Genomic DNA, 25,361 nt, shown 5'->3' with positions numbered 1-25,361 from the left:
AACATCTTATATTCTCAATATGTTTTAACTAGTCTGCTTTGCCCCCTGTGTGTGTGGGACATTTACGTTAGCGCTGTGCATCACAGCACTCTTGTTTTCAGCGAATGATGCACGGAGCTAAGAGTGTTTTCCGCCGAAGAAGGCGATGTGAGCGACACTTGTTTGCCCGAGAACACACGGCGCTCTGGCGAGAGCGAACAGGTGTTGTTAGGTGTGTGTGCTGCACGTGAGGCACTGTAACACAGCTGTCAGCAGGTTAAAGCTGCAGGAGTTTTAGACAATGCAGTCGCTGCTGAACTCAGAAAAAAATTCCCTGAAATGTCACGTTTCACTCTCAGCTTGTCTTGGGAAATATCTGCATGTGACTAATGATAACAACAAAAAAAAAATTAAAAAAATCATTATTGTCATCTTCAATAAAGGGTAAGACAACAGCTGCAAAATTTCCTCTTGTTCTTTAGAAGGAAAAACGATTTACTCATTTCACTGTTCAATGAAAACATGAGCATGCTCAGTGAGTGCTTTCATGCACAACAGTGAACACATTTGGGGATTAAAAAGAAGAGTTTCTCAATGAGGCTGAATCAGAGGATCACAAGATATTGAAAAAAGCTGAAAACTGATGTTGATGCTACTGCATTAAAAGCATTTTGTGTAGTGGAAATCATTACTACTGTACAAGTAAACCAGTGCATCATCCAAAAACGTTTTGAGTATCATGTAAAGATAAAAAACAAGCAAAACATTTTTAACATGAAGAGGAATAGTCCTGAATCAAAATCTCTAATTGTCCTGCATGGATGCTGCATTCTCTGAGGTAAATAGTAGAAGTGTAAAAGCATCTCAGATGGTATAGGTTTGTAAACGCTTTTGTACATCACATGGATAACTTGAACATCTGAGACTTGGTGGTAGTGAATGTTGCAAAGAGGTTTTGAAGCAACATATGCTGCCATTCAATTGTCTTTTTGAGATAAGGCCTTGTTTACATCCTCACTAAACCCCATTCTGCGGGTATTACAACAGCGTTGCTTCATATTAAGAGCAGCTATAACTACCTGCATACAGTCTAGACCTGTCAGTTCTTTTTTCAAAAATTTATGAAACAAAAGACAGCGAATTCTTGGGCAGAAAATCCTTTAACAAGGAAGACTGGGGAAGATTTTGCTCTCTATAGGTGAACATTTGGTCTCATTGGTTCCCAAACACTTACAGAGTGCTGTTAAAAGAAGAGGTGATGCAATGCAGTGGTAAACATACCCTGCTTCTAACTGTTTTTATGTGTTGCTGGCATCAAATTCAACAAGAGCACATTTTTTTAAAACAAAATATTTAAACTTTAATATCTCATAGGCTCTCTTTATACAATTTTTAATTCAATGTATTGGTTACATTATTTTTATTTATTTATTTTTGGAAAAAGGTTTGTAGTCATGGTCCTGCGAGGATTGTGGGAAACAAAAAAACGTCAGGCAATGTCAACACCTGGTTTTGTTTGGTGAGTGTTTGCCAGTATAATTTGCAATAGCTGTGCATGCGCTCAAGAAACCACCTGTGAAACTAAACCGACAACAGGTGTTCCTCAAGGAGTCAACACTGATGCCCAACCTGTCTTTCCCTGTGTTCGACAGCTGCCCCGGCCGCCAGGGTGGCAGTGGCTGGCTGGGGCGCGGGCTAGTAGGGACGGTTGGCATCCTTTGGCCTCTTCAGTTGCACCTTGAGTCTTTTCATGCCGATCTGGAAGCCATTCATTGACTGGATGGCAGCTTGGGCACTACCTGGGTTGTCGAAACTTACAAACCCTGGGGGAAAGGCCAAAAGAGAGAGAAAGACAAAGGAGGAGATATTGTTATATGAAGAAGCAAAGGCGGTTTGGGACACTAAAAACATGGAATGTGAAGATGAGTTCATTAAGATCCGATAGTCATTTACAGGTGTGTATGATATGAAAACTGGAACGATAATGAAATCCTTTAATCTGCACATAAAACTAAAAAACAGTTACCATTCATGAAACAACTAGTTGTAAGCGTAAATCTAATATAGTGTGATTATTAAAAAAAAAGCACATTAAACTAACATCACACAGATGTGTAATAGTATGACAACAACAACAGGATTACAGGATAATGGGGTTTTATAACTAAAACATCAATATGGTTGTGCAACATTTCAGTTTTGCTTTTTAACTTCCACTGTGGAAAAAAGCGTCAAATAACAAATTAAAACCCGCATCACAAAAACGCCAACATGAATTGAGGAAATACATTAATGCAGCGTATTAGTGAGCAAAAGCTAATTTGCAAATGGGTTGCACCTGATGGACTCTCCATAAAACATTCTCCACAATCCATTTATAATTTGCCACATAATTATGCGTTCGACTACGCTGCACTGTCAGCAGCATGACGTGACATGGCAGTTTTCTGTCTTTGCACGGCAGACTAACTGTGGGATTCTGAAGTTACGTTCTTGGCATGCATCCCTTTTTTTGTTTTTAGCTGAAAGGAAGCTATAGTCGGGGGCATGTGACTGAAAAACCCACATTTGTATTATACAAAATGTCACGAAGAGCACAGTCGTAATCGAAAGATAAAACGGGCCGCTGAGTTCTCAGATCTCAGCTGTCTGTAACGCTTGGAAAAGGAAAACAAAATATCCACTCTTTCTTATTAGTAACAGCACACCTGCAGAGAAACGATCTGCTCTTTTGTTCATCTTTTTAAAGGGAGAGGTGTCGAGAGGTTTGGGGGTAGGGAAGGCGTGGGGGTGGGAAGGGAGTATTGACTGCAGTGCAAAAAAAGGGTGATTAGGAAAAAAAAAAGAATAATAATCAGGAATAAATAACCAATAATCGTTTGGTTTTGTTCATTTTTACCCACCAAAGCATTTACTTTGGTTTGTCGCCCGATCCACAAACACTTTGGAGGAGATGACATTACCGAATGGCAGGAACATCTGCATCAGCTCTCCATCTCCAAACTCCTGAGGGAGGTGGTAGATGAACAGGTTGCAGCCTTCCGGTCCTGCGTGGAAAGAAACGGAGAAAGGCGAGAGAAGAGAGGGGGAGGGAGAGAGAGATAAAAAGGCAAAGGTCAGAGAAAAGGGTCAAGGAAAGAGATGGGGAGTAAGAATGGGAAAGGCAGACCACGAGAGGAGAAAACTCTGTGATGACAGTAAGAAATTATTTAAAGTGTAAAGTAAAAGATAAAGAGGGTAGAAGAGCACATTGTTAGTCAAAGTGGGCTAAAAGGCAGTGAAAGTCAGTTGCCTCTGACAGCTTCTTATAAATGATGTATAAGCTCAATTTTCTGCCAAAAATAGAATAATGTTGGTTATTTTAGAAAAGACCTACATTTTTTTTTTTAACATAAGCTCTCACAGAAACCAATCAAGATGAACATTTCAACATTTGATTGCGTAATTTCTTTGTTTTCTAGTTGTGTCGGTCCTATGTGGTAGTTAATCTCGCACGTTTGGATTGTTGTTTTGACTAAACTGGAATTTAAAATGCGTCAGAGTGAAAAACACAAAATAAAATGTTCCAGTTTTCTGCATCAGACCATCTTTATGCCCAGTTTCACATTTACATTTTTTTTCCTTAAATGTGTTTCTTAATATTTGCCTAGTTTTAAGGTTCCAGAGTTGCAAAAATGAAACACACGAATAAAACCCATAAAAGGTGTAGAGCAGTTTTCTCCAAGGCTTCAGTCACAGTTGAATGGTAACCTTAAGTTGTCAGGTGATTGCTGAATGTTAAGTATCATGAAAACTAACAACCTTCATACTGATAATTTTATGGTACCCCTTACTATATGACTCCCAAATGCTTAAAATATGGCCTCTGGGTTGCCACAGCTGTGAAATCATCTGCAATTTTTATCTTAACTTCCACAAGAGGGCAGTAAGGTCCCAGGCATGGGTGTTGAGCTTGATGGTCATTCGGTTCATGAGAAGGCTTACAGCTGAGTTTGAGATGCTCAGTAATATTCTTCTTTTTCTTTTTCTTTTTCTTTTTCTTTGACTCATTCTCCACTCTGTCCTCTGTTTTTTTATATTACTGAACCAAAAAGCACCAATAATAAAAAAGCTGTTTTGTATCATGTAAACAAAAACACCCCAAAACACTGCTGAATATTTGTACTTTTCGTAAAAACTGACGGGCAACATTTCAAATCACCCCAAAACCCGGTACACGTTTCAAGCGCCTGTACATTTTTCGAATGTGTGTGTGTGTGTAAAATTAAATGAAGAACAAAAGTAAGCGTGAGTTATTGTTCGCCAGCGTGTATGAGTATTTCAGGAGCGTGCCGTGCGTGAGCGTTACCTTCTCGCTGCTGCTGTGGAATGATAGGTGGAGGGTGGGGGAAGGCTTGGCTGATCTGGCCGTATGCAGCGGGGTAGGCTGCTGACACACACAAACACACACCGCGGATCAGATAACAGTCATGACTAGAGCGCACACTTGGATACATATAAACAATGTGATATATGCAGGGGCACAGCAGGCAATCGATCAGATAGCGCACAATAGAGTCTAACACCCGACGCGATGCAGAGAACAAATTGATGGAGTGAGACTGAAACACTTAATGTTAAAATATCAAAATTCAAATTTTGAACAAAGGTATGCTTATCCTTGTCCTGTTTTCCGTAGTCTGGCCTCCCTTCCTACTGCACACACACACACACACACACACACACACACACACACACACACACACACACACACACACACACACACACACACACACACACACACACACACACACACACACATATCATTGGTGCAGTGAGAGTGACAGACAGACCTGCATACTGCTGGACTCCTGTGTAAGCCTGCTGGAGAGGATCAGCTGCAGTGGGACTTTGAGCTGCTTCAACAGAGACACAGAGAAGAGAAGAAAAAAGAGGAGGGGGAGGAGGTGGTGGTGGTGGTGGGGGAGCACAGATGGATGGAGGTGTGTGTGTAGGGGGAACGAGATAGAGGGAGAATGTAGATGGAGGAGAGGGCACGAAGGAAGGAGAGAGTAATATATAGCAGGGATGAGAAGAAGGAGAGCGATGGAGAGAAGAAAAAGCAGAAAGGTTAGCGAGCCGAACAGCGTGGAGTCAACTCACTTCGCTTCGGTGTGTGAGGAACTGAATTCTGAACCTCTCCCTTCTCTTTTTCCAGACCCTTATACTTAAAAGTTTCCCCCAAAGCATTTCAAAAGTTTTCTTCTTCTTCTTTTTTTAAGAAAAGCAGGAAAGCAAAACTTTGATAAACCACAGTTGAGACCAAAACACACACACACACACACACACACACACACACACACACACACACACACACACACACACACACACACACACACACACACACACACACACACACACAAAACAAAAAAAGAAAACAACCAACAACACATGGCTCCACTGTCACCACAACAAAAGAAAAAAAATGTACCTAAACTTGTGCCTATCACAGAAAACCTAAAAAAAAACATGTACAACAACAGGACGAGCACAACGCACGTAACAGTGGATACGCCTGCTGCTTTCACTTCACATGTTCACAGATCTACAGCAAACTCTCCCTGCATCTGAACTACACTGTGCCGCACCTTAATGCTACACACCCGTGCGTACAACGCATGCACAATAAATACACCACTGAGAACACACACACACACACACATATACACACACACTGATAAACATGTACACACTGATAACGCCAGTATCCTTTAAAACCAAAGTAACACCGAGCACGCAGTGGACTAACAGTAACACTGGAAAAACAGCCACAGATAGCCAGAAGAAAAGAAGAAGAGTTATGGGCTCAAAGAACCTTTAAAAAAAACAAACAGGTGAAATCCTGTTCAAAAATAATTCAGCTGTCTGTGTTATTATCATCCTTTGTAACACTGTGATACATTTTGCCAGGGGAATTGCAAGTTTGTGAATGTAGCAGCCACAGGGATAGGTTTATTCTAACAAGATGATTTGTATTTGTATACACTGCAAAGAACTTTTCTTTATGACAGTGTCTGGAAACACGAAGTCAGAGTCTTTTTCAGAGCATATTACAGAGCAGAAAATATTTCAGATATTTGAAGCAATATAAATCTTTACTGTTCACTCAGAAACTTGAATTGTCCCTCTTTCTTTCCTTCTTTTTAAAATGTTTTAAATGTAAAATAAAGAATGTTTGGTCCCAAATGGCTTTGAAATGATATCTTCCTGTCCCTGAGCTCAGAAAGACAAGGGATGAGGGATGAGGGTGGGAGGGAAAGAGCGCTACCTTCGGAGAGAGATGAGAGGAAGCAGCCACCCTGAACCCCAAAACAACTCCGCGGAGCCACGCCCAAGCCGTTTTTCTCTGAGTCCTCTCTAAAAACCACCTCCTGCAAAACTGGGGAGACAAGACAACCAAACACATCCAATAAGGTACTAACCACGGCTCATGACACAAGCGCATAGTTAGACTCCGGCAGCCCGAACGCCTTTGCCAAATGATAATCGCCTCGACTTGCTCGCTTTCTGTGGACTACATTCATCTGGCCTCACCCCCCATGAACATGCTTAAAGGCTATTCTAGTGTGTAAGCCAACATCATGCACGCTTTTCCTGTTGATGGCTGCTTTACAGTGGACGTGTGTCTACATTGAAAAAAATCATACTTTAACATTTGAATTTTTGTGTGTGTGTGTGCGTTTGCCTCTGAGATGATCATATTTACCAGGATAATGGTGTATCCCGTTGGTAAAAACTGCTTCTGCGGGGGGCTGTCCATTTGCCTGCGGGGGCGGCATGCCAGTAAAACCATTTACACTAATTGGAGATGGGATGCTGGTCACTGTAGGGGCGCTGATGCCTGGTGGAGTACTGCCACCTGCAGCCATGGGGCAGACAGACAGAGACAGAGAGAAACAATGCAATTTTTCCACCCCGAGGACATTATGGAAAAGTTTTACTTTGACTGGCCACCTAGTAACTCTTGCAAATGTCAGGAGGGCCGGTCCAGTGGGCTGGTAAAGACACTAAATGTCAGGGCTGATTTCTTGTCCAAGTATGGCCCTTACAGTGACACAACAGCCATTAGATGTGACTCTCAGACGTATTTTCTGAGACTAGTGAATACTGTGTTGATATCAAATGATTGCTAATTATGTGTTCCCAGAATGATCTTCTTTTACATTCCTTGTGTGTATCCAGAAACATGCATTTTCTTCCTTTCGGCTGTATCTTATTTCCACTGCAGTCTTAGAGTCGGGTCTTAAAAGAATAAACTATTTTTAGTCATTAATATTACACTTTATTAAACAGCTGGTGCTGCTGTTTTCAAAAGGATCTCATACTTATATTTGATTTTCCACATCTTATTTTAATGCCCCGATTTAGACGCCATGATGGAAGTGAATAAAAAAAAAAAAAAAAATCCTTTTCTCCAGACTGTTGTGTCATGCAGTGCAGATATATTATGTTGTAGGGCCATGTTAAAACTTGTAACACTTCAGTCAGCCAATTTATACATTGAGTTGCATCAGCTGTGACTAGTATATAATAATGGATTGCATTTATATAGCGCTTTTCAAGGAACCCAAAGCACTTTACAATTCATTCACTCTCACATTCACACTGGTATAGCCACAGCTGCCCTGGGGCAGACTGACAGAAGCAAGGCTGCCATATCGCGCCATCAGCCCCTCTGGCCAACACCAGTAGGCAGTAGGGTAAAGTGTCTTGCCCATGGACACAAGGACCAGGACAGAGAACCCAGGGATCGAACCGGCGACCTTCCGGTTGCAGATGCGCTTCCCAACCCCCTGAGACAGCTTTAGTGTTTGAGTAAATCTGTAACCACAGTAACCACTGAACTCTCACTGATGTTTAGACTAAAGAATCAACCTGATGTATTTCTTTGATGGATATGGTTATTCAATTTTATTGATTTATTTTATGTTGTATGTACTTAACCTTAAGATGACCTTTATGACCTGTAAAGACTTTTATGAGCACTCAGTAGCACTGAGTGCTCATAAAAGTCAAAAGTCTCATGTGCACAGATGGAAGGTTTAGGGTTTCAGATTTGGGTTCTTGGCTTCCAGTGACACCAGATTGTCTGCTGTCAGCTCCCCTCGGGAACATTAATGCTAGCTTGTGCTCATGTATATTTATGTATAGAAGTATAATCCACAATGCATGCACTGTGGTAGATGCACTTTCTGAAAAAACTCTTTACTTTAACTTGTACTTTAACAATTGACCTTAAACAAGTTACCTGACGTGGGAGTCAGCGGTGCTCCGGGGAGGCCATTGATGGTGGCCATGTGCTGCATCTGGGCAGCAGCAAAGGCTGCCATTGGACTGAGGTAGCCTCCTTGGCCTACAGATGCCATCAGTGCTGCTTGCTGCTGCACCTTCAGGTGGTGAAGAAGAAGGGAAAGCAGAAAGTAATAAAAGTAAAGACCTGTGAGTCTGAGTTAAGCAAAGCAAGACAGAAAAAAAGCATAAGAAGTAGAGCTATAGCAGAAATGCTGCTATAGAGATGGGAAACAGCATATTAGGAGGTGAAAACCATGTATTAAACTTCATAGAACGTCTATCCTTTAATTATGTTTTTTTATTTAAATTAACATTTGACTTGATGACTTCTGCTTCTTCTTTTGCCTTTTCAAATTTAAATTTGAGCTAAGCTCGAGCGCTCTGTTTAATCTCTGCGGCTCACTGAATAAATAACTGTGGATAAAAAAAGGAGTTCTGTGGGGCATCTTGCCTGAGCGTAGGCTCCATAGGCTCCAAACTGCAGGGCCATAGGGTTGAAGATGCCCATCTGACCAGCCATCTGCTGCATGCGGCGTATGGTGCGCTCCTTATCCGTGTCGGCGAACTTTACCACCAGACTGGATGAGGCCCCCTGTGCACCCACCCATCCACCCACACACACACACACACACGCCAGGAAGTACATGTTAATGTGGTTCGATAGACGTCTGACATAAGCTTGCATTAGCACACATACACACATACTATTTTAAATCTCCGGCCAAGGCAATGGCCCCCAGAGCTATAACTGGTGCCCATTTCCCCCAAAAAGTCCTGATGGCTTATATCTAAAAGGGACATTCCATGTTAAGTCAACCTTACATTCTCATGTAATTTTTTAAAAATTTTCATAATTTCCTGTTGTGAGGCTTCCGTTATGAATATATTCCAATTATTAGAGCAATTTAAATATTTATGAAAAAAGTGCCACTTTTACAGAAGGGAAAAATTGTACTTTTTTGCCTAAATCACAACTCACAAGTTGAGTGCTTTCACAAAGCTGCTTAGCAATACTCCACCATTGTGCTTGTGGGAACAGCTGGATACTTTGTGTGGAATCTGCCAGGTTTGGGAGTATTCTATGGGAGTTTTGTCAGATACAGCAACACACAGAAAACAACAAAAAAGCAAAACATCAAGACAGATCTTGACTATTTTCCCCTGAAACCTGTAAAAAAATATTACCAGTGCTAGTGAACACATCGCTATGCACTCTGAATTTCGCTCATGTAAACAAATTCTTTTTCATAGCTCTTAGTTTTGACTGTCCAATCCAACAAACGTTTTCATCAGTGACAGGCAATGTGAGCTCACTCTCATTGCACTGTAAGCTATAGAGATATAACAGGTACAATGAATAAAATATGAACAATGTGAAAATGTAATTGGTGCTTCAGATAAAGTCAGAAATGCCTGTTGGACTCCTTTAATGAGCCACTCTTCAAACTTTTACTGCCAGCCTATTGCAGGTTGTAGGTACTATTGTAGCTGATGTAATGCAGCACAGTAAGCTGCAATGTAAAATATCTTCCTAGTGTACGAAACACCACATATGCAAATTACCCATATAAATACACCGCATCCATGAAGAATGTTTAAGATTTCAGATGCTAATAAGATCCAAATGGTTTATTCGAGGGCTACATGCCTTAGTTTGTTTATTTTGCTTGCACTGGAGGTTCAAGGTAGCGTACTGACCAGAGGATGTGTACACTGTCGACATCAGGGGATGGATACGGTCAGTAACAATACTCAAGAGGGCTCTGGCATTTAAACAATGCTCAGTTTGTACTAAGGGACCCAAAGCGTGCCGAGAAATTGAGCCTGTGTGATTTATAGCCTCAGTTTTCTATTCTTAGCTGACAGGAGTGGCACCTGGTGTGGTCTTCTGCTGCTGCTGTAGACCCACCTGCTTTGTGGTTTAACATGTTCTGCATTCAGAGATGCTCTCTTATTTGAGTTACTGTTGCCTTTTCAGCTCGTAGCACTCTGGCCATTTCCCCTTGACCTCTGACATCAGTACTGGATATTTTCCCTTTTTCCAGACCATTCTCTTTAAACTCTAGAGATGATTGTGCTGGAAAATCCCAGCAGATCAGCAGTTTCTTCAAAGTTCAAAGTAATTGATAATTATTTAAATGTGCTGCCTTTGTAAATTTAGTGAAAAATGTAACTACATCTGTCCCAGACTGGACTTTTTTTTTTTTTTTTAAATATGTGAATGTTGGAGCAGTTTTTTACCAGCTATTTCTTTTTAAACAGCGGAGCAGGATGACAGATAAAAACTGCTGCAAAAAACCAAAATAACAACTGTGAAAAATTATAGGTACATCAAGACACCAAAATTGTCTTGATGTACCTATATTACCAAAATTATAGGTACATTTCCCAGTAGTCCTAATCCACTGACTATAATTTAAGCAAATATTGTGCATACGATCACCTCTTCTTTAGAGGACGCTGTAACTTGAAAAATATTTCCTCTATGGGTCTAATATTTGAGAAATCTCATGACATAAATTCATAGATTCATCTTTAAACCCAGGAAAAAAAAAGTGTAAAAAATGGCTCAACTGAGATGGAAAGATCGAATAGCCCTAAGGACAAATTTCCTCACTGGGACTGATAAACTCCAGCCTGAGTTAAATTTATAAGGAATATAAGCAGTATTTGAGTCATCTCTCTGTGTGACTCACCTCTCTCACACACCTACATGCACGCACGCAGTTACTCACAGGCATTGTCTGGCTCCCGTGTAGTGCACCGATGGCTGCCTGAGCTTCAGCATGAGAGGAGTATTTTACAAACGCACAGCCTTAAAGAGAACGAGAGAGAGGAGAACCTGAGTAAGGGGATAATGAGATCGCGAGAACAAAGGGAAAAAAAGTTTCCTGAGAAGTATATCATACAGTATCACAACAAAGCATTTATAGTAACAATACAACAAGCAGACAGTCCCCCCCCCCCTTCCTTTTTGTCCCACCTGGGATAAATTTTCTACAGTGACAAATATTTAGTGAAGAAAGCCTCCTTTGCTGCGGATTGCTACATCAATGTTGATCGAAGCTCAGCAGACTAAATGTGCCAATCTGGCATCATTAACGACTTCGAGGATCCTCAGATAGCGCTCAAAACGCTACAGCGTTTTGGTGTCGCTTACTATTGACAAGCGCCGTTGATAAATTTGAGTGATCAAGTTCTCAGTAATTATTGAGCTAAAGCCCACTTAGCTGAGTAAGCTGGCTGATGAAGCCTTGTTAATGGAGCTTCACGGAGGAATCAGAATGATCAAGCCCACTGTAATCATCAGGCTTAGTTATCATCGAGTTTCATTGATTAGCTGCTAAGCCCACTGATGAACTTCATGCGGTGAACTTGTGTAGCACTCTGACAACATTTAAAAAGGGGCATTTTTCTGGCATGACATGAAGCCCGACGGTTAATAAGGAGGGTGACTTATTTTTTTTTTTCTTTATCAGAGCCTTGTAGGTTGACTCACGAGGTTAATGGGGTTCATCTGTAAAGAGCTGCTGGTTTGTATCTCTCGTCCCTTTGGGCGAAAGCTTTCAAATGGCATTTACTGTTGAAATTTACTGAATCTCCGGTATTCTTATGTAACGACTCCTCTGATGATTGTGAAATAGCCCGCTTTGACATCACTCAGCGTGGAGTGTTTTAAGAAGAACTTTGCAAAGTCACCAACTTTGAAAGGCCAAATCATTTCTGTGCAGTAGCCTGTGAAAAAAGTCTGCCGGCTCAAAGTCATAAACAGCTATAAACTCACCTTTGCTGTTTCCGTCGGGACCTCTGAGGATGGTGCATTCCTCGATGCTGCCGAAGGACTCGAAAAGGCGCCGCACATCATCTTCTGACTGTTGCTTGTTGAGCATGCCCACAAAAAGCTTTCTGTCTTCTAAAAGGAAAAAGGAATAGGTCACGATCAGGAGATCAGGAGATCAGGAGATGCTTTTTTGTATTCTACAAAGAGACGTGCTGTGTCGCTTAGACAGAGGCATTTTCGCTCAGCCTTAGATACACAAGCACCATGTCAAATATCAGAAGTTTTGTGATACAGTCGATTGCAACAATTTTCAAACTTGAAAATCTGTTTGATTAATTTTCATTAGAAATTCAACTTTATTTGTGTTAAAAACAACTGAGTTGAAGCTATACGCCAGAAAGAGAAAGTTATAGTAGAATAACAGTTCACAAAAAGTTCATAATGCTAGAAAAAATAATTATGTAATGTAATCTAATGCTGCAGTCCTAGTGTATTTCTAATTCAATGCTGTTCCTGAGCTGAAAGTCTGTAATGTGCATTTTAAATGGACTCGCTGGTTGGTGTATTATGTTATTATTTAGTATGCAGTCTATTTGAGGTGCACAGCTGTTTCTGCATATTCACTTTAAAATGTATTAATACTGTTTACTGTTTAACCAGCTGCCCATTGCATATTTGCAGGGCACCATAATCAAGGCAAGGAAGCCCTTTTCTGTGGAGTCTCTGTCCTTTGGGAATAGGACTACCCCATGGCACAGTATGTCTGATGCTAACAACAATGCTCTCTCTCGTCACATTCAGTGCAGCTTGCGTGACACATGCTGTGTCTGTGGTAAATGTTTGCCACTGTATAAGTTGGCTATGCTGCTGGTTTCACGCGTCACGCCCCCTCTGCAACCTCAACTCCTTATGCAGCGGTAGTGCGAGAGTTTCTGTTGCCCTGGATTTAATTGCTAATTGTCTATACCTGACAAGGTGTGGCAGGGACACCAGACACTGTCATGCTCTCTCTTGGGTGTTGGTGTCGTTTTTAGCTAAAACTATTTAGTAAATTCAAATAAAGCCCATGTTTCTAAAAAAAAAAAAAAAAAAAAGCAGTGTGGAGTCAATCTCCGATTTATGTTGGAGCTTATGAGCCAGGTCATAAAAGATGCCAAGGAAAGATGTTCTCCAAGTTTTATGAACGCTGTTGCTAGGTAATATTTTCCCTACATTTATACTGAGAAAATAAGCTATTTTCTGCTCGGTATCTTTTTTTATATTTCTGGACTTCATCTGTTTCATCTTGCTTTGCACCACCTTGACAAAAACAGGTAGTGCAAATAACACTAAACAGAATATGGAGTATTAATAGCTATGATGTTATGTAGAAGATGTCTTTGTAGAGAGATCATCTTCTTCTTCTTTTGGCTGTTCCTTTTAGGGGTCACCAAAGCAGATCCTCTACCTCCATCTCATCCTATCCCTAGCATCCTCCTGTGCCACACCAACCCACTTCATGTCCTCCTTCACCATATGAACCTCATCTGAGGTCTTCCTCTTTTCCTCCTGCCTGGCAGCTTCATCTTCAACATCCCTTATGTTGCGATGATGAGATATTTGACTAAAGTTACCTTCATATAATACCACTTTGTACCTCAAGACGGGATAGTGAGTCAGTGTAGCAGCAATTCCCTCACTCAAGCGTGAGAAGAAGTAGAGCTGCCCAGAGATTTGGTGGTTTTTTTTAAAAATTTCATTCAGCAGGAAAAACAGTCAGGGAATGAAACTGTAAGCATAACTCTGGCAGAGTGACTGTTGAGAGAAGATTAACAGGAGTTACCAAGCGAGCTGGCCAGCTAGTCCAGCTTATGCTTCCTCTCACACTGCCCAGGCCACCAGTATTAAGAGATGATGGGGACTTGTAATGAGCAACGGGCGTACAGCAGATCATCGCGGAGGCTGGTTGCAGAGCTTTTATGGTTTTGTGTTTTCTCATTACTTGTTTTTGTTTTCAATTCGGTTTAGTTTCACTTGGTTTCCAGAATGGCTTTGCTTTAGTTTATTAGTTCATTAGTTGTAGTCTTTGTTAATTATTTTCATACAGACGGTATTTGTCAGGGGGAAGAATTGGAAAATAAAAGCATAGATGTTTTCATACATAAATGCTTAGTTTCGGTAGTAAAGAGGGTCCGACGCAAGTTCAGAAAATCATTTCAGCTAGTCTTGTTTTATTTTTGTTTCTGTTTGAGTCACACACAGTTTTAGTTAAATGCTAAATAAAACTAAATTCATAATAACTTTGGTTAGTTTTTGAATGATTTCTATGCTGTAGCAATGTCTCACAAAGGCAAACCAGCACTGCTGAGACATCCATATGACATGGAAATAAAAGAAAGCAATACGAAGCACCATTCAGGATTCTGAGCAGTCACTGCTTTCTACTGTGAAGCAACAGTGGTCTCTTCTAGAGCGAGGTATTTGTGGCAAATTAAATGGTTTTGTTCATTTATCTATGACTGCCTCCTGCACCCCATCCACCAGGAGTCATACTCTCCCTTGTGGAAGGAAATTTCACCAAGTCCCTCGGTCCTCCCGAGGATTCCACAACATGTTGTAGTTTTCAAACCAGAATATGAATGATCTGAAAAATCGACCATGTTGAATGTTATTTGTGCAGATTCTACAGAAAATAAGCCACCAAGTGATAATCATCTTGTATTAAATGTTATGTGTAAATAAATGTGAATGCATAATATGTGGTGAGACAACATCCTGTACGCAGCATCCTAGTAGCTGTTTCATCAGATGTTTTTGTCAGATATGAAATGGCACGACAAGATAGAAACTCACAATGACAGTGTGACAATGCATGGGTCTTGCTTGTCACATCAGTCTGACATTTTTTTTCCCCCATTGAATCAGTCATTTAAAATTACAACCTATAGGCAAGGAAGTGCGCCTGTCACAGGTGTCAGATATGAGAGAAGGCAGCTGTGTGGGTGTGCCTTTCCTCAGGTCAGAACATGATTAAAATTTAACTAAGGTCAGTTCCTTAGTCTTGCCAGTGAACTTTTCCTTTTTTCCCACTTCCCCCCCAAAGAACAACATATATATTGTCATTATTATTATACAGAAGTAGGAAGTAATATGCATAAGTCAAAGATTATGCTGAATCCAGGAGACAGCTGTATGAATGTGGGAGGCTATGCACATATTTTTCCCATGGCTAAAGAAAAGCTTTGCTAAGACCTTCGAAGCAGCATACCTACTTTCTGTATAAGGTTACAGCAGGTAAAGCGTCAGGAAAAATACTTTATCATTTCTCATGGCCAACACCTAATGCATTTATGGGTCTAATTCTCATTTATGAGCACGTAGCAATAATCCATTTGCATATATTAACTACTGGCCTCTTCTTTGGCAAAAAGCCTCCACCATATTTATGCCCAAAATGACGTGAAGTAACTTGATTACATGTAAATCTTACACGTAATTTTGCTACAAAACTTTAAATTTAATGCAACTGGTGAAATTAAATGTATTTGATTGGTATACACTGAGTTTATACTAAACTATGTTTTTTAATGATTCATTTGAATTTGAGTTAAAAAACATTTGATTTTATATATTTCAGTTGCATTTTACACAAAATTATTGTGTCATGTTAATGAGGGCCACCACTCTTTTTTTTTAGTGAAGTAACTCATAATTAAAACCTAATTTCTTTCTTTTTCACTGCAATTTTTTTTCACATATAAACTTACAGGCTGTCAAATACATTGTAGAACGTTATAATCGGATGCAAATTGGTCATTCAGGGTCTCTAATAAAATATGGACAGACCAAGGCATCAGTTCATTAGTGTCAGCACATGACGGCGTTAGTCGAGTCACTCAATGAGTGGTCGAGGAGAATTGTGAAGCTGAGAGCGAAAGCGAAAGCAGCAGATGTGTCGATGTGCACGGCTGTCATCAGTTCCCGCATTGCATAGAATCTGAGCTTTGTGGAAAAAAGGGGATGTATACGTTCGGAAACTAATGAGCCTCAGTGCAATTGAGGCTCTGAATGTGCTCTGCAAATTAATGTGTGTCTAGGTGTGGGTGTCCGCGGACGCCTGTGTGTGCGTGCATGCGTGTTGAGGGTCCGTTCCCCGCTGCTTGTGCCTGACAGGGTGTCCTTGCCAAGTCAACAAGACTAATCTGCGCTCTGGCCTTGCACCGGGGGAGGGGGCAGGGTGGGATGGTGAGTGTTTACAAGAGTGTAGCGCATATCAGAGGTGGACACACATATGCACAGGCACGCACTCGCAAATCTTGAAATGTTTGCACCTCACACCCTCCTCCTCCTCCTCCTCACATCTTCTCAGACACATACACATTCATAGTACACACCTCAATGGTGGCCAACAATTCTCCAGGGAAGCCACCAATAAACATTACATCTTTCTTTGTGAAAGGACTTACACACACGCACACACACTCATATTCAGCAAGAGAGCAAATCAATATACACCAGAGTCTCAATAACGATGTAAAGCCCTCTCTCTCTCTCTCTCTCTCTCTCTCTCACGCACACAGACAGTACATGACAGTGGCTCTCCCCGATCTTCCACTACAGTAATATTTAGTTGGCTCGAGTTGTACCAGGATACATAAAAAGTATTAGTTTCCAATTTCATTATTGATTTTTGCCACACTTAACAGTACTCCTTTTTTTTTTTAATCACTTGCGCAGACCCATCTTCACTAAATCAGTTTTCACACATGAACTCAGGGTCAGGGTAATCAGGTGTCCCCAGTTATCCTTTCTCACACACGTAGCGCACTGTAGCAGATGGCTTGCGTTATCTGCAGACTCAGTACTGGAAATACTGTTTGGTTTAGGTGAGGGAGATGTCTGACTAGAGCAAGCACAGAGCAGGATATAGGACACTCACTTGCTAGCTGTGAATTTGTTGGACAAAGCTGCTTTATTTCAAGATCAAGGCACATTAGTGCACCTGGTCATCAGGCGGTCTTTGTACTTGGAAGCTGGCAAGTTAAAGGTCTCTTAATGTCAGAATTGACTGTGTGGCACATTTGCATTCTCACGTAGCTCGATGAGAGAAGTTATGACTGAAAGTAGCTTCTCCTTATTTGTTAACAGTGGTGGAAAGCAACGTGCTTATTGAATCAAGTGCTGTACTTGAATCTCATTTACTTGAATATTTTTCAGTTTTTGCTATCTTATTGTTAAAGTAATTTAAAGATGAAATATTTTACTTCTTACTCCAGTGCATCTAGTTTTATTTTATTAGAAAGCCATAGTCTTCAAGTTTCAATCTTGCATTTAAACTTATGACAAGCATTTAAAATCCAGAGCATTAAATCAGTGGCTCGAAACCTGTTGGCTTCTGGCACTGTTACAATAAGAAGCGCCTAGTTGGTGATCCATGCCAGTTTTTTAAATGTGAAGTATTTGCTACTATTTTACCCTGAAAAGGTAAAATAATAGTAAGTACGGTGGTGCAGCGGTGCACTGCTGCCTCACACCAAGAAGATAGAAATCTGACCGAGATTTTTGAAGCTTGCATGTTCTCTCCGTGTGGGTTCTTTCTGGGAGCACTGGCTAGTACTTAGGTTAATTGGTGATTCCTAAATTGCCTGTAGGTGTCTCACTGTGTTAGCCCTGTGACAGCAATCCGTCCAGGTTATACCCTGCCTCTCATCCTGTGGCAGCACCAAGTGCTGTAACATCTTGTATCAACACTGGTTTTAGCTGAGTAATATTACACTGAAATGTATGTAACTGGGTCATAAGGGGCTAGAAGGTACCACCAGTACACTTTAAAACCAGTATATAAAAATTCAAATGCACAAATGTTAAGATTTTATTGATAAAAGGTTACGATTATGTTATCAATATAATTGTTTTTGCCTTGTTTTTTTTGGCATACATTTGTTTCTTTATTATTATCACCAGTTTCTGACCCCTTATTACCCCATTGCACAAACATACTCAGCTAAAACCACTGTTGATAAAAGATGATACTTACTGGATACTGGATATAGATTTGGTATTTAAGTGGTAATAACTCGCTATCTCCATATTATTACCTTCTTATTCCTTCCCTTTTACCCCATTATTACCACATCGTTGCTGAGCTGTAACAGAAAGTGCAACTGAAAGATGAATTATTCCTCCAACAGTACAATTTAACACTCTGGCACTATATTATATTGCTTTGCTTTCCTGTGTGAAAATGTGGGATCAAGAAGTAAAGAAATTTCCTGGAAAACCAGCAGTGTAGGGAACTAGATAAGAGGCAGAGAAGTATGGATGTCTTGCCTTGCCTTCACTTTCCTCATTCTCAGTGTTGCCTCTTTTCTCCCCCTTTCCATCAATCATTCTCAGAGAACCAAGAAACTAAACAGAAGAAGAAGTTGCAGTTTCCTTGCAGTTTTATTTATTTATTTTTTTGTACAAACTAACACCTCTCTCAGTCTGTAGACATCCACTGCTTATCAACCTTATCAACTAACTCCTTGCATGCTCCATTTCTTCTCCCCCCCCCTCCCCTCCCCTCCCCCTTTCCATCTTTCTTGTGCCTGGAGAATCACTCTGGTGCCTGTTATATTAAAAACTGAAAACTTTGAAAGACTTCAGCCAAAATTGGTCAGACTGCATCAATCTTGTCTTGTACAGTCCATTGATTGATGTCAGGAGCAGGTCACTACTTGTCTAGACATAGAAAATTCGCTTTAAGCGGCCTTAGCTGTCAATATGGCGCGCTGCACACAAAATACCAGACTGGAATTCACTTTCAGTCACACAGACCTGTCATTTACATTTTCAGTTCATTTGGCTGACACAAGCTTGTGACATTAGTCAAATTGGGTTTGCTTTGTTTGCCTTGGTGTTTGACAAACAAAGTGACCTGTTTCCCCCTCGAAAATGACAGGTCATGCATATCTCCGTGTATGCATACGCGTTTGTACATGCATCAGTGCATATGATGAGACTCAAGGAAAGGAGCTAGAGGCTACACTGGCCAGGAAGAGCGCCGTTTACATAATGTGTTCTGAAAACTGGAGGGTCTGGCTGGGCCGCGCTGTCAGCCCGCGTCGAGGTACGGGGCATCGTTTAATAGGACAGATAATGGTGAGGCTGATACGCGCAGGCAACATGCTTGAAGGGCTAGAACAAAGAATGGAAGTGGAGGGAAAAAAGGCAACAAAAAGGGGCGTACAGTACCTCCTCGACTCTCACTGTCTGCTGGCTTCACCTGGATCGGTCTGTTCATCTGTGACATAGAAAGAAGAAAGCAGGAGACAAAGAACCCAGTTAGCATCATGTAATGGCATATGCTTTTACCCCCCGCCCCCGACCTCCTCCCACCCCCCCTCCTAAAAAAAACTTTTTTAGAATCACTCAGCCGAAATTGAGGGTAAAATGTATTGAAAATCTCCAAAGCTGCAGCACTTACAGCCATTGGGGGAATAGCTGGTTGGGAATATGGGTTGGAAATATTATTTGATCTGAGATGAAAGGAGAGAGAAGGGTTGGAAAGGGGGATAAGCAGAGGGATGAGGGGAAAGATAGAAAGAGGGGATGATAGAGGAAAGGTAACACCGGGTCAGCAGAGCTACTGCGAATGTGTCTGTCTCTAGAGGTTTGATGTGGCACCACAATATTATCAGTGTGGGCTTTGTGTTTTTATGTGGATACATATGCACGTACAGCGCAGCCAACACATACATACTGTACAGTGAGACTCTATCTTACATGGGTTTTCAGACTCCTAAGCCTCATTGCAAATTGTTCTTGCACAGTCTTCTTTTAGCCTCACACACCAGTACACACACGTGTGCGCGTGCGCACACACACACACACACGTGCGCGCGAGCGCACACACACACACACACACACACACACACACACACACACACGCTGTCCCCCACTGAGACCTTTCCACACTGTGTCCGCCGAGGCCCTCCTTTCATTTCACTCCTGCCTGTCAAAATTTTCCTCTCCGCCTCGCCACCCTGCTAAACGCTCGCCACCAATCAATTTTTAATAATGCCAATCGCTATGCTGCCAGGAGGAATAGAAGGGAAGGGGGAGAGGAAAGGAGAAGAGATCAGAAGAGAGGAGAAGAAAAGGAGAGGAGAGGAGAAGGTGGGGAATGTGAAGGATGAAAGGGAGAAGGGAAAGGTCAAGGTTCTGTGTGATGCAGAATCAGTGTTTTGCAAAATGTCATTAAAATCTTTTCTTTTGAATTTGCTGATATAGTCATCACCCTTATGAATCTGCAAGCTTTCAAATGATTCCCCAAAAGGCAAAAAACTTTGAGCACGAGGACACGAGGACGCGGCGCAAACACAATTAATGCTCGGACCTTCACCCTTTTCTGGCGCTTTTCAGCTGCTAATATTAAATCACATCATTCCCCACAACACTTGAGTTACCCATTCCCTCATCTCCCTCGTCTCCTCCCTCTCTTTGACAGCCAAGAACCCTGCTAATGTTTTTAATGTGCTGTGATGCATTATTTATCAGACTGGCTGTTGATATGGAAAAAGGACGAGAGGGGATAAAGAAAATGGGGAATGGAAAAAAAAAATGAGTAAAAAGCGAGAGTACAGTCTTGTGAAAAAAAGTTTTCCCAAGACTTCACAGGACTCTGTGCAATCCTGTGCAAAACTAAGTACACCCAGTCACAAACTGCTAATCAATTGACCAACAAAGTATAAGCACCTCTAAAATGCCACAATCTTCCCAGGAGTTGCTGCCTCAGCAAATTCAAACCAGGGTCAGATTATGCACCAAGAGCTACATTTCAGGCTCTACAGACCTCAGAAACATGATGCTAAAATGAACAAGTATGGCCTGTTGGAAGGGCTACCTTTCTATAAAGGACATGCCCAGTACAGCTAAGGTTTGCAAAGCTGCAACCGAACAAACCACAAGACTTCTGGAATAATGTCCTTTGGACAGACAAGACTGAAGTTGAGATGTTTGGTAATGCACAGTGCAACGCTTTGCAAAAACCAACCACAGCATGTCAGCGCAAACACCTCACACCAACTGTCAAGCACGAGGAGAGGTCATGATGTGGCCTTGTTCCAAAAACACAGGACTTGGATACTTTGCAGTCACTGAGTCGACCACGAACGCCTCTGCATACCAGAATATTTTAGAGTCAAATGTGAGGCCATCTATCCAACAGCTAAAGATTGGCTGAAAATGGGGCATGCAATGGGACAATAATTTCAAACACAGCAACAGTCTCCAACATAATGGTTGAAAAAGAAAAGAAAGGTGTTGTAATGGTCCAGACCTCAACCTGATTGAAATGCTCTGGCGGGACCTTAAGAGAGGGCCAAAATGTCTCCACAATGATGTGAGAGATTGATAAATTCATGGAGAAAACAATTACTCAAAAGTATTGCTGCTAAATGTGGCTCTGCCAGTTACTCATCAGGGTGTACTTAGTTGTTTTTTTTTGTTTTTTTTACACGATTGCATGGATCGCTGTGAAAACTTTATTTTCACATGACCGTATGTGAATCAAAAAAGTGTTAGGTAAACAACTGATCGCAGGAAAGGTGAGATCACACTGGGTGAGAAAAGTAAAAAAACTAAATGAAAAAAGTGAAAAAAGGGTGGCGATGGAAGGAATAAATGTAGTGATAAAAAAGGGAAGTGGGATAGGGAAGAAGAGTAGGGGGAGAGGGAATTAGGAAAACAGGACATAGGGGAAGAAGAAGATATGGATCAGAGTATGGGACAACGCCAGCTCAATGCTCAAGAGGGGGTCGGGAGTGGGGGTAGAAGCCTGCATACATATGAGCACTTTTACTATGATTCATACAAATAGTTTGACCTCAATCTTATCTAATTGTGTTCTACCTCAACTAGTTCTTTATGCAAGTGTCAGCATTAACCTGCATGTTATATGATAACACTGACCCACTGAGATTTTATTTAATTACGCAGGTCTTTATTTAAGTCTTCACTTGGAGTTTAGAGAAGCTACAAAAAACTATTTGGGGATGGCAATGGCAACAATATACAGTATGTGATATATACTTGATCTCTTATATGTAATAACATATAAAAGGCTAGATTTTAATAAAACAATAATTCCTAACTCTTAACGTGCTAAATCCCGTCAACCCGGATGAATTGGTGAATCCCTTAAATCATCATTGCCACTTGAGCACCAGCACGCGAAATGTCTGCTCATAAATTTTTAGATACCGTTCAAAATAATGTTAAGTGGTTAAACCATTATTTTCTTTTTGTCACTGAGGGCTGAGTGCTGTTTCATGGGCTCTCTATCAGTGGTTTCCATTACTCCAGGCCCATAAACTGCTTCAAGGTCAGCTTTATCATCCTGTTCATAATAGGGTGAGTTAGCACCAGCCCACCGGACAACTGATCCCAAAACAGTTGTTAAACCCACACGCTGACTCGCACAGATAGCTCCCCTCGGATGTCTGTGGTGGTGCTAGCTAAAGCCAGATGGCAGCATTGAGCAGGAGAAGCTCTCTTTAGCCTAATACCAGTGAAAAATCTCATTTACACAAAAGAGGCTAAAATCCATACATGCATACATATATATACACACAGACATAAAATAAGAGTAAGTGGCTAAGCTCACGTGACTAGACATGGATGCTTATCCACACAAGTCTGGCGCGTACACAGAACATGCAACAGCACAAAATAGGCCTATGCATCCAAGCGTGCGCGGGTCGGGAGATAAATAAGTGTAGGTATGCACAAAAGATATGTAAATGTAGCTTTGTGAGTCAACATGTGCAGTGCCTAAATTGGCTCATCTCACAGCACGCACACCTAATACCCTGTTTGTAGATCGCTTTCTCTCCTCATCCTTGTAAGTGCGGTCGCCTGTTTTTCATTTCATATGCCTAAAAAAATCAAAAGAATCACACACACACACACACATGCTAAGCTCCATTCTTGCTGAAAGTCCACCTCAGCAGACTTGTGTTGAGAATGGCCTTGGTGTGTACCACATGATTGACAGCTCAAGAGGAACTGCAGCTACACAAATGCATGGGGGCACGCACACTCACACACATTCTTGCTACCACTCCTCTGTTGATTATGTAACTCAACGACAGTGCTCTGCCTCAGTGCTGCCATAGATTCCCTGTTAACTAGAAGCTGAGGGAATACATGGTCTGCATGCAGTCTGTGCTCTACCAAACTGGTGAGTCATTCTTCTGAATCAGTGTGGCATGGCTTGAATGTCTAGCAAGGCCCACAAGATTAGCTCCAAGCGGTGTGGGACTCAAGCTTTGCCTTATTGGATTCTCCTTTGAAATGGGACAAAACTGAAGTCCTTGATCTGAGTTTTGCTGCTTACAGTATTGATTTCACTGTGTGCAAAGCACAAAAATGAAGTTATAGCAACAATATTTTGATGACAACTCTACGGGATTTCTTTTCGCTGAATTTCTTTATAGTACCTTGTTATGTCAGATGCACTTCAAATACAGTTTATTACAAGTTGCTCAAGGCAATGCCAGCATCACAAGCCACACACACACACAGACACACACATACACACACACACACAATAATGCATGCACACAGAGCTACATTACACACAACACTCGCAAGGACACGAAAGTCCACAGTCACTCGCACTCCCATCACTCTGTGAAAAAGAATATTGAAAGTATGCTTTACGAAACTCGGGAGAGGAGGTAGGATTTTCTCATTTTCACCCTCGTCTAGCAGATGTGTTTTTGAGAGAGAGTAGAGCAGTGCAGGCCAGGTCATTTCATTATCACAGTGAGAAAGCACTCCATGAAACTCTCCCAGGGAAGCAAGGAAGGCTGCTCGTAATATTCCTCCCTTACTATTGTCAAAACTTGCTCTATTTTACATTTTACAATCGAAGGCCTTTTTCTTATTACATTCCAATTGCTTTCGTTTTGTCTTTATCCCATTTGAATGCTGAGATGTTTGGGGTTCTTTTGCTCTCTGCTCATACATATAATTACTGGTTCTTAAGTGTGGTACACATAAAAGCATCTACAAAAAAAAAAAAAAAAGAGAGAGAAGTGCTCCAAATGTTAAAATTATCTGCAGGAGCAATGTCGCTGAGTGCAACTGTAACCAAATGCTGGTATTCATGTCAAATGAACCACTGGCACTCGACCTGGACCTGCTTTCCAAAGTATCTCAGCATGCATAACACTCATCTTGGGATGGAAACGTGCCAATGGAAACATTAGCTGAACAAATATGGTTATAACCCTGAGATGCTTTTGGGAAACTGGGCTGTTGATGGCGAGAAAAATCCACTCTCAATGGCAAGATTAGCTTGACTAGAAAGATTAAGCAGGTGTATATTAGATTTTACACGTGATCACAACCTATTTTAAAAGCAACAATTAAGATATGACATAAATTAAGCTTCTACAGTATATGATTTCCCCCCTAAGTTACAAGAATGTTTTGTAATGCTGAAACAAAATCTCACGCATCACCGTTACAACTGCTTCAGGTGACGACTGACACTGGCCTTTGCTTGCCACAGCATCAGATGTGTTCGTTACAAGCCATTCAGTCACAAACTGAACAGCTATATTTGCAAGTGCCTGAACTAATCTGTGCAACCAATGTTTTACCAGTGTCATGTAGCAGGATGAGCTGGACAATGTGTAAAGTAAATGTTAACAAATGTTTGAATTTAATAACTCCTGGAGATAACAGGAAGAACCACTATCAGAATTTTACTACAGCTGCTGTTAGAGGGATTTAGGGCATGCCTCCCTTAAAGTTGTTTGAGTACATTAATATTTCAGGTGTGTCTTTAGTGCACATTCCTCTTCGGGTCATGCCAGGCCACCTTAGTTTGGTTAGGGTCAGGACTCTTACTTTTTCACCCCAAAACCAGATTTTCCTGTCTCTTCAGCCATTCTGTTGTTGAATTGTCTTGTGAGCTCTAGATCGGTGTAGCTTTTTATCAGTCAGCCTCTCCTAAGCTTTAGGTCACTGACTGCTGCCCTGACATTTTCCTGTGTAACCTCAGCTTTTTCAAGTTTCTTTCTTTGTTTGTTTCTTTTTTATTGTTTTGAATTCAAGACTCTGAAGAAGGAAAGCAGCTGAAACAATGACGATCCCTCCACCATGCTTCACAGATGGGATGGCATTTTAGCGTTGGTGTGCAGTGCCTATTTTGTCATCTCAGCAGACAAGTTCCCTTTTCATATCTCCTTTACACTACTGAAGGAAAACAAATATACGCTGTAATTCACAGTAATTT

General features: G+C 41.2%; 1 protein-coding gene across 11 annotated transcripts in view; it reads right to left on the bottom strand.

The window, feature by feature from the left end:
• Window positions 1-25,361, bottom strand: part of celf4 (CUGBP, Elav-like family member 4) — a 93,895-nt gene that overhangs the window by 6,954 nt on the left and 61,580 nt on the right. Inside the window, exons 3-13 of one of the 11 annotated variants that reach the window (XM_085160602.1) lie at window positions 19,307-19,355; window positions 12,095-12,223; window positions 11,046-11,125; window positions 8,762-8,902; window positions 8,267-8,405; window positions 6,725-6,877; window positions 6,287-6,397; window positions 4,812-4,877; window positions 4,328-4,408; window positions 2,943-3,026; window positions 1,609-1,802 (exon numbers count right to left, since the gene is read on the bottom strand). In XM_085160602.1, the coding sequence (XP_085016728.1) occupies window positions 1,675-1,802; window positions 2,943-3,026; window positions 4,328-4,408; window positions 4,812-4,877; window positions 6,287-6,397; window positions 6,725-6,877; window positions 8,267-8,405; window positions 8,762-8,902; window positions 11,046-11,125; window positions 12,095-12,223; window positions 19,307-19,355 (1,161 nt within the window). In that variant the 3' untranslated portion in view covers window positions 1,609-1,674. Of the gene's footprint in view, window positions 1-1,608; window positions 1,803-2,882; window positions 3,027-4,327; window positions 4,409-4,811; window positions 4,878-6,286; window positions 6,398-6,724; window positions 6,878-8,266; window positions 8,406-8,761; window positions 8,903-11,045; window positions 11,126-12,094; window positions 12,224-19,306; window positions 19,356-25,361 lie in introns of all 11 variants that reach the window. The other 10 variants (XM_085160600.1, XM_085160603.1, XM_085160596.1 and 7 more) reach the window with 10 other exon arrangements.

Source organism: Neolamprologus multifasciatus, chromosome 5 (genome assembly GCF_963576455.1).
Source record: "Neolamprologus multifasciatus chromosome 5, fNeoMul1.2, whole genome shotgun sequence".
In the NCBI taxonomy this organism is placed as follows: Eukaryota; Metazoa; Chordata; class Actinopteri; order Cichliformes; family Cichlidae; genus Neolamprologus; species Neolamprologus multifasciatus.
This window is presented reverse-complemented; position numbering and strand designations above follow the sequence as displayed.